Source organism: Alosa sapidissima, chromosome 8, assembly GCF_018492685.1.
Source record: "Alosa sapidissima isolate fAloSap1 chromosome 8, fAloSap1.pri, whole genome shotgun sequence".
Taxonomy (NCBI): Eukaryota; Metazoa; Chordata; class Actinopteri; order Clupeiformes; family Clupeidae; genus Alosa; species Alosa sapidissima.
This window is the reverse complement of record NC_055964.1, coordinates 21,192,682-21,202,484: the sequence shown is the minus strand read 5'-3', so window position 1 is coordinate 21,202,484 and position 9,803 is coordinate 21,192,682. Positions and strand designations below refer to the sequence as shown.

The 9,803-nt window shown below is 39.4% G+C and overlaps 1 protein-coding gene and 1 long non-coding RNA gene across 2 annotated transcripts in view; both read left to right on the top strand.

Moving 5' to 3' along the window:
* LOC121714790 (tripartite motif-containing protein 16-like) overlaps positions 1–4,365 on the top strand; it is a 7,112-nt gene extending 2,747 nt beyond the window's left edge. Inside the window, exons 5-6 of the mRNA XM_042099857.1 lie at positions 1,132–1,191; positions 3,479–4,365. Of these exons, the coding sequence (XP_041955791.1) occupies positions 1,132–1,191; positions 3,479–3,996 (578 nt within the window). The 3' untranslated portion in view covers positions 3,997–4,365. The remainder of the gene's footprint in view (positions 1–1,131; positions 1,192–3,478) is intronic.
* A 4,123-nt stretch (positions 4,366–8,488) lies between these two features.
* LOC121714792 lies at positions 8,489–9,358 on the top strand. Its single transcript, XR_006033437.1, has 4 exons — positions 8,489–8,540; positions 8,643–8,673; positions 9,070–9,101; positions 9,253–9,358. It is a non-coding gene; the product is annotated as an uncharacterized LOC121714792 (long non-coding RNA).
* The last annotated feature ends 445 nt before the right edge of the window (positions 9,359–9,803 follow it).

The window sequence follows — 9,803 nt, the reverse complement described above, 5'->3', positions numbered from 1 at the left end:
TTAGCCAGAGAGGAGATTTTCCCAGTTCCTCTAAGCCACACTATTGATAGGTTTTGTGGAAGAGTTGAACGAGGGCTACTTTAGATGGACACCATGTGATTATGTCTCCTAACAGAGTTCTGCACAGACAGCAGTGGAGGACAGTGAGCAGATCTTCACTGAGATGATCCGCTCCATTGAGAGAAGGCACTCTGAGGTGAAAGAGCTGATCAGAGCTCAGGAGAAGGCTGAGGTGAGTCGGGCTGAAGGACTCCTGAAGCAACTGGAGGAGGAGATTGCTGAGCTGAAGAGGAGAGATGCTGAGCTGGAGCAGCTTTCACACACACAGGATCACATCCATTTCCTCAAGGTAACTGTTGATAGTTTATGAGGGAACAGGAGGTGATGATGGTATTAATTTACCTCACACAGCACTTTAGCAGACCCCATGGCATTTGAGATCTGAAAGGAATATTTTTGTAATGCTCATAAAAATTAAGCATAATTGTTAGGTTTTTATTTTGGCTCTCAAGAAGTATTCTTGTGACCAAAAGGATCACATTGAATGGTATTTCCACATTCCTAATGTATATTGTATAAATCTATGATCTTCTGAGATATAGTCTATAACTCATCCCTAATATAATATCTAACTAGTCACATGTGCATTGTAATGCTTTTGTTAAAGTTAGCAAAAAACATCCAGATCAACTGAATCAACTGGATTTATATATAATGAAATACAGATTGTAGATTTAAACTTACAACTTACTTAAACCTAAATGCTGTATTTATCATGTACTGTAACTAGTTTCTGTCTCTCTTTGTCTTCCTCTCACTCTCTCTGAATGTTTCTGTATTTAGACTTTCCAGTCAGTGAGAAACACACCTACAGACGTATCCAGCATCTATGTTAACCAAAGCCTTTCTTTTGAGGCTGTGAAGAAATCTGTCGCTTCGCTAAAGGGACATCTGGAGGATTTCTGCAAAGAGAAAGTCATGAAGATATCTGCAGCAGGTTGGTCACATTCTACACACTATAATTTTATTGATATAAAAACCAAAGGTTAGGTTGACCTAACCTTGTCGCCATTCATACAGCTTATTTAAGTCAGTGTTGTCTATAATGTAATTTTTTTTTTATTTCAATAGTGACTGAAGTCCAGGCTATTTTGCCTTTGGAACCTACAACCAGAGAGGAATTCCTACAATGTGAGTTTGAGTCCAAATCACAGGTCAAGTTTCATTAAAAATGAACATGTTTAAACAGTTCAACATTTTATTATGGGGTTTCCAGGAGAGGAGGAAGCAATGTATTTTCCAGACAGTCATGCTTACAGAGTAGTAACAGGTGTTGGGCCTTTGTGTTTTTTAGCCCACCAATACAAAGTCCACCATCAGCCTATGTCTTACAGTAATATGACTTTCTAAATTCAGGAGGGAATGTAAAGGATTTGCTATGCCCCTTTAACAGCAATCTCCGGCAGGTGTTTGGAGTGTTTTGTCAATTTATAAAAAATGAAAGACTGAAATATCCTACTTAAATAAATATTCAGACCCTTTGTTATGACGCTTGCAATTCAGCTCTGGTGCATCTTACTTCTAGAAAGGGTCCTTATGATGCTTCTAGAACTTGACTGGAGTCCACTTGTGCCTAAATTAATTCATTGGACATTATTAGGAGAGGCACACCTTTATCTACGTAAGGTCTCACAGTGTATGCGTCTGCGTATGGCAGAGTGAAAACCAAGCCACAAGGTCAAGAGTAATGTCCGTAGACCTACGAGATAGGGTTGTGTGACGACACGCAAACATTTCAGCAGAATTGAAAGTGCCCAAGAGCATGGTAGCCTCCATCATTCTCAATTGGAAAAGTTTGGAAAAACCAACAGTCTTTCTAGATCTGGCCTCTCTGCCAAACGAAGTAATCCGGGACGAAGGGGCTTTTTTCAGACACGTAACCAAGGAACCAGTGGTCACTATGAATGAGATCCAGATCAGAAAAGCTTACAGAAGGAGAACCATCAGTGCAGCTCAGTGTTTGTTTTCTTCCACACACAGCAAATCTAGGAAGACTGTTGGTTGTTCTTAATCCTTTTCATTTGAGATGATTGAGATTACCGTACTCTTGAGCACTTTCAATGCTGCAGAAATGTTCTTGGATGCTTCCCCATATCCGTGTCTTCACACAACCCTGTCTCGTAGGTAAACCGTAAATTATCTCGACCACGTAGCTTGGTTTTCACTCTGACATACATCATCAACTGTGAGACCTGTTAGACAGGTGTGTGCCTCTACTAATAAGGTCCAATGAATTCATTTAGGCACAGGTGGACTCAAATCAGGTTCTAGAAGCATCTCAAGGACCATTGATAGAAGTAGGATGCACCAGATTTTGAATCCATTTTAAGATGAGTCTAAAACATAACAAAATGTGGAAAACATGACCGGGTCTGAAAACCTTCTGGTTGCACTGTATGTACTTGAAACAAGTCAAAGTCTGGTCTGTTTGCTTAGTCTCTCTCTCTTTCTCACTCACCCACCCACACCTACCCACCCACACACACTAATGGACACAGACACATACACATGGATACATAAAGATGACCAGGCCAGACACACACACACACACACACACACACACACACACACACACACACACACACACACACACACACACACACACACAGATATTTTAATTCTTTGAGTCCACAATATACAAAACAGATATTCCAAATATATCCAAGGATCCCAAATGTGATACATTAATTCATTCAGACATCCAGACATGTAAAGATACACAAGTCAGCATGGAAAGAAGAATACAACAAATGTATAGGGGTAAACACAGCCTCAGAAATGGATACATGAAGTGACATACATTGTATTTCCATAGACTGTATTCTCCTTGGTGGATCCAATATGAGAAATGAGAGTGAGATGGGAAGATGAGGTTGGGTTGGCATAATAAAGGAATTTTCAATGACTGATGCAAGACTCATGATAACCAACAGAGCAGATGCAGGCTCGATTCCCCCTCTAGATTTAGCCCAGTCCAGTCATTCGGATGTTGCCAGGGTTTTGCTGACAGCAGATCAGGCCGTATGAAGTTTATATGGAAGGGACACGCTTGTTCAGTTACAGAGATCATTGAAGGCGCTTATTCAAGACCAACGGCCAATCAAATAACATTCCTCTTCTCTGTGATCCTGAATCAGTGTGTTGATGTGTGGTGAAATAATGTTTGTGGTGTATATAGCAAAGGCCTGGGGCATGTTCTCTAGTGTATAGATGTACATAAATGTCTTCCTTTATAAACCTACAATTGAAAACACACAAATCACACACAAGTAAAGGGCCTCCCACATGCACTCATTCTAGTGCAAATATGCAGAATCAGACAAAAACACATACACAATCTCAATCTAACATTCAGTCATTCTGTCACTCATCGTGATGTTATATTAAGAAACACTTGTGTTGTCCTCTATTCCATCAGACTCCTGTCACTTCACACTGGATCCAAACACAGCACAAGGAAACCTCCATCTGTCTGAGGGGAACAGGAGGGTGAATAAGAGATCCCAGCTCTGGTCATATCCTGATCATACAGAGAGATTTGATACATTGTATGCGGTGTTGTGTAGAGAGGGTGTGTCTGCACGCTGCTACTGGGAGATTGAATGGAGTGGGGAGTGGGTCAATATAGCAGTCTCATATAAAAGCATCAGCAGGAAAGGACAGGGTATTCAGTGTGAGTTTGGAGGTAATGATCAGTCCTGGAGGCTGTGCCTCACCAGCTCCAGCTCCTCCTTCTGGCACAATAATGAAGTGACTGAACTCCCTCTAGTGACCAGCCCCAGAGTAGGAGTGTATGTGGATCACAGGGCAGGAACTCTGGCCTTCTACAGCATCTCTGACACAGTAACCTTCCTGCACAGAGTCCAGACCACATTCACTGACACACTCTACCCTGGGTTTTGGCTAGATTATAGCTCATCAGTGAAGCTGTTGTGAGTATTCTCAGTTGAGAATTGGTCTGGTATTATCCAGGCTAGATCCCCTCTGGTTGCTGCAGTAGGAGCCATTAGTGTTTCAGCTTTGGGAACCAAATACATTTAGGAGTAGGAAGAGCGAGTAGTGTAGTGCAACATAAAAGTCAAAGCTCAAACATTGGTCCCCGCATGGTTTCAGAATGTAATTTTCACACAACTCTCTTTAATACTCTGTGTGCCCACTCAATTTCTTGTAGAACAAGTTTTTAACAATACTTTGATCATAAAGACCAAGAAATTAGATCAAATGAAAATATATTTTGAAAATACTGAATGTAATCAGCTGTGAATGTAAAGTACCTTTGCAGGAATAAAAAATATGTTTGCTGTAGTGTGTCCTACTGTGTCTTCTCTGTTTGGCAGATTGTCATCCTGTGTGGAAACAAGACAATAATATTATCTTATATTATAAAGACGCCTCAAAACCTTTGTCAACAATTTCACACAGCATCTAATGCACATACATTAAGCTATTTCATCTGATATTTTAATAGTATCCTGAACAAAAAAAAACACTATTGTTTACTTATTATTTTCAGTGCAACATGAGTGAAGAAGCCAAAGAGGGGACACAGAGGAATAATAACTGATAGGGCATAGAAACTGAACGGACTATAGATCTGTGTTGGATGTTGGGCATTTGTGTTGGGTCGTTATAGCTGTTTTGGAAAGTATGTGAGCTGATTATTTGTCTGTGAACCCATCTAATGACAGGCACATTCTTGACCTCTGCTCTCTCCATCACCCACTTCTGCTGTATCACTCACATCTCCTGAAATCACTTCTTCAGGAAACCACTCCAGATTCTTACAGATCTCAGAACACAGATCCTTACCAAACACACTCCAATCCAATAGCCAGCCACTGCATGTTAAGTGTGTGTGAGAAGAGATAGGGAAAGAGACTGTGTGTTTGTGTGTCTGTGAGTGTGTGTGCTGTACGCGAGTATGGCGGACATGCTGACATCTGAAGGAGCAAGACTCATTCTTCTGTCTGATCTGTTTGGAGCTGCTGAGTGGCCATTCCCTGTGGACACAACTGAATAGATAGATAGATAGATAGATAGATAGATAGATACTTAAAAGTAATTAAAAGTATATAATATAAAAAACACAACTAAGCAATAAGGACAGTAGAAGATAAAGCATATATTAAAATACAAATTATACTAAATAACACTAAATCTAAATCAAGTCTAAAACAATATCCACATAGTGTGCTTAGGGGTGATTAAGCATGAGGCGCTTGCAATGACTGAGGCAGGGACTGAGCCTGTGATACTCTGTGCATAGTAAGGTAAGGTGCTCTGTGAGAGTGAGTGTCATGGTGATGGTGCAAATGAGTAAGTTCAACAGTGCAACAGTGCAAGAATAAAGTCTAGAGACCAGCATAAAATTAATATGGATACATATATATATATATAATATAATAGTGAAATAATATAATAATAATATAACTATATTAAGAAAAGGTATAGGTGCGGCCACAATCCGGCTGTGGGATGGAGGGAGGGGTTATGCATATGTGCTAATATAGCACACAAACAGTGAGGCAGTAAGACAGTGGTAAATGGGCTGCATCGGCAGCGACTGGGACCAGGATGAGCAGAGAGGCTGCTACAGCTGCCCACAGTGCAGACGGACGTCCCCACAGAGACCTGTACTCAACAAGAACCCCCTGATCTCTCAGCTGGTGGACAGGGTGAGGGCCAGACTGACAGCAGCTTCATCCGCCCACCGTTACTTTCATCCTGAACACGTAAAGTGTGAGTTTTGCTCTGAGGACCTGGGGAGGGCGAAGAGGGAGGATATGAACTCATTTGTTTTTTTTCCGCCATTGTTTTTCTATGGTCGTTGCACTATGGTCGTAAACAACCCAATACTTTGAGCTCCATGATTTCTTTAAACAATCATACTGTGAATCCAGGATCATATATGCATGGTACTATTTTTTTTAAATGTCATGATAATCAATGAAATGTTCGGGTTTAAAAATAAATCAAACTATTACGTTGCTTACCAGGCTACAGATGTCAGCTCTTCTGCCAACTGATCCCTCCTCTCCCGTGCTACTGCATTTGTGTTCATTGGTATCGGCACATGCAATTCAGCATCAAGTCTTCTAAAGTCCTGTAATGTTTCGTCATATATGTCTACGGGACATCTATGGTGCATGGCAATGTTATGCAACACACAACATGCCACAAAGAATGCTGCAACTTTCTGAGGACTGTAGGCTACTGTAATGTGCCACCTGACTTCTTTCAATGACGGGGCATGCCTATGCGTGTTTTATATTGAACAACAATTCACGCATTGTTGTTGGCATGATGTAAGGTATAATCAGCCAATTGTCAATTTAAATGACTATGCATCTTTCTACTATTGGTGAAGTGCCTACTCAATTTGCAAATTACCAATTTGCATCGTCATTACCCATTTGCAAATGATAAAATAACATATATACAACTCTCCGCGGATTTCTGACTTCTCTTGGTCAGTGGCGTAATGATTTTTAGAGAGTGTAAGATAGCGATCAGATCATGCGCCGGACCACACCTTCTGCCGCACCCCTGGGCACGAGGTTTAATAAAAGTGGAGCGCATGGCGTAAATTCCGCCACTGACCGGGTTTAAGATAAGAACAAGCTTTGCGTCGCGCTTTGCGCCACTTTGCGCCACATTTCTGGTCGCCAAAATAGAGCCCACAGAGTGGTCACATACCAGATGGTGCCGGTGAAGTGTATGATGACGCGGGTGTTTCGGATATCAGGCTAGTCTACACAGTGAGTCAATTAGTTCAATGTATTGAGTTTGATATTGCTGTGAATATATTGTTGTAAACTGGATGTCTTTGGCAACAGGCTTCTTATTATGACAATTTCTACACATATGAAATGCTGTTGTTTTTATTTGGACACATCAGCCCTCATTAATAGCAATATGCCTATAATTAAAAAGAACTATAAACTCAATATAGATAATTAATATAATTAGTTCTCCTTCTCCACCTCCACCTGTTGGAGCTTCCCCAGGAAATTATGGTATGAAATTCATTTTCTACAGTTTGTAGATAGGTTTATGATGATGTGGATTCTTCTCTACCTCCTCCATCACTAACTGAGTGAGTTTACATTGACTTATTAATTGACTTACCCAGGTTTGGGACATAAATAAGATTGCTCTTTAAATGTTAGCTCAACACTGCAAAATGATTCTAAGCAGAACAGTTTCAGTAAATATCATGATGGTAACAGGCAAAACACAAAAGCTTCTGTTCAAGCAGAAATAAAAATGTATTTTCAATGTGAGTGACCCCTATCCCCCATAATTCCAACAGTAAAACCATATGTGCAGAGTCTATTCTATGTGTGCTGGGAGTCTAAATGGCGTGCAGGCCCCATGGTGGAAACACTGTGATTGCCATTGTGTTTCATTACATTCCATCAACTATGTGCATTTGGACAGTTTTCAGCACAAAGCAGTACTTGTTCATTCCTGCTCTGCCTGTTTATAAATGATCAAAGGCCCTATGACCCACCTAGCCTTAACTTTGCCTTTGAATTTATCACAAGTGGACAGCTCTAAGTGTTGAGGAGGCTTTGAGCCTCGATCTCTCAGACCACATCGGGCATGGGCCGCATATGAAATTAATATTTTTTTAAATTCATACAACCCCATGGAGATATATTATACGAGTGTGTCATATACACTTTTTATTTCTGGTGGACTCGGGAAGTTAATTGCCGTATCGCACTGCTTAAAAACAACACCTTAGGTTGTTGCAAAAAATAATTTGAGTATGTGTTAATTTTTATATGGCAAGGAAGTGAGATACCATTAGATATACATACTGGAGAGGCATGTGTAGACACAATGAAGTGTGGACTGATGTAAAGATACTGTACCCCCTCTTTTCAGTCATCCATTTGGAAAAACAGAGGAAGCAGATGGCAAGAAGAAGAAGAAGTTTGAAAAAGAGGAGAAAGAGTTCAGGAAGAAGTTTAAGGTAAATTAGTCAGCCAGCTGATTTAGGAGCTTTATCTCTCACTCCATTTGTTTTGAAAGGTCACCTTGAAGAGTTTAGCTGACACTTTCATCTAAATTCATCACTCTGTTCTTCTTTCTCTGTCTGTTTCCTTTGTGTCTGTCTGACTGTTTGTCTTTCTGTCTGTCTGACTCATTTGTGTCCTGTCTGTCTGTCTGTCTGTGTGTCTATCTTCTTTTTGTCCTGTCTGTCTGTCTGTCTGTCTGTCTGTCTGTCTGTCTGTCTGTCTGTCTCTCTCTCCAGTAAGGAACATTCAAAAAATTTTTTTCTCTTTCGTGTTGTTATATGTTATTGACAGTATGATGGAGATATCAGTGTGTTGTACCAAGTAATGGTGGATCCAGCTTTGACCACTAAAAAGTGGGGAAATAAAGATCTTCCCTTGAGACCAGGAGAGACTATTGATTGATTGTGAAACCTCAAGATGGCAAACTAATCGGAAGGAACAAAGACGGAAAATGTGAGCAAACACGTTTGATATGAAGTATTTGTTTCATTAATAGTTGCTTTCTAATGTTTTCTAATGTCATTATTTTTTATTATTGACATCCTTCTTTTGCAGTTGGCTATGTTTGCCTTCGCAACATCCAACAGTAAGTATTGTACCTGTTAATGATTTGGTATAACTTACTGATTATTAGTGTGATCATTTCAGGTAGAAAGTTGGCTATAATAAGGTTATGTAACAGCTCAAATGCTGAAAAGGTGCAAAACTCAGTTTAAAAAAGTGGCAGTTGTTTTCACAAAATTGCTAATCAATAGCTGTCGAAATGACTCCAGAAATGTCATGTTCAGATTCAGTGACAATCTAAGAAAATGCATGCAAGACTTTTGACTGGAAAACAAAACTGGGACAGTGCAACCAAAGTGGATTAAGTGCCAACAACTTAATATAGTCTGACAATCCTACTCAGTCAGAACATCTGTCATTGGGATAGCATGTGGATTCATATTTACTTATGAATCTGAACTCTTTTTCTTTCTCACAGGGAATCTGACATTTATGATGATGTTGGAGAGGGTAGGTTTTAAGCCACACAGAAAATATATCAAGCATCAAATGTATTGTGCAGTGTTTGTTTGCATTTAATACCATTGTAATATGCTGCAAATTCACTTTTGTTTATTCCTGTAATTGGCCCTAATACTTTTCTAATTCTCATTTATTACAGATTGCATTTATGACAACTGAACAGAAACCCTGCTGAGTTTCCTAAAATGGTTGAAAGGATTGAAACTGAACTGAATTGAATTTGAACTATTTGAACATATGAGCATATATATATATATATACACATATATATTATATATATATATATATATATATATATATGTGTGTGTGTGTGTGTGTGTGTGTGTGCCACATAACCAAGACAAATTTCCTGTTGTATATCTTTCCAAATGTCCTGTTGCATTGAATTGATGTAGCTGTGTTACTTGTACAGTCCCATTGTAATTGTTTTGTAATACAAAATAAACCCACTAGATGGTAGCATTACTTCTGATATCAAACCCATGAACAGATGATCTCTCTTTGCACGTGTATTTTAAATTGCTTATGCTCTCAGAAGTGCTTTACTTAAAAATGTTATTTTTGCTAATTGCCATCAGTAATTAAGTTAGATTACACTATTTTGTTCAAAGATTATTCATGGTTGTCCATGAATACTGTATAAATAATGTATACTGAAATCAGTATGATAGGCCTATTCCCTAATAAAAA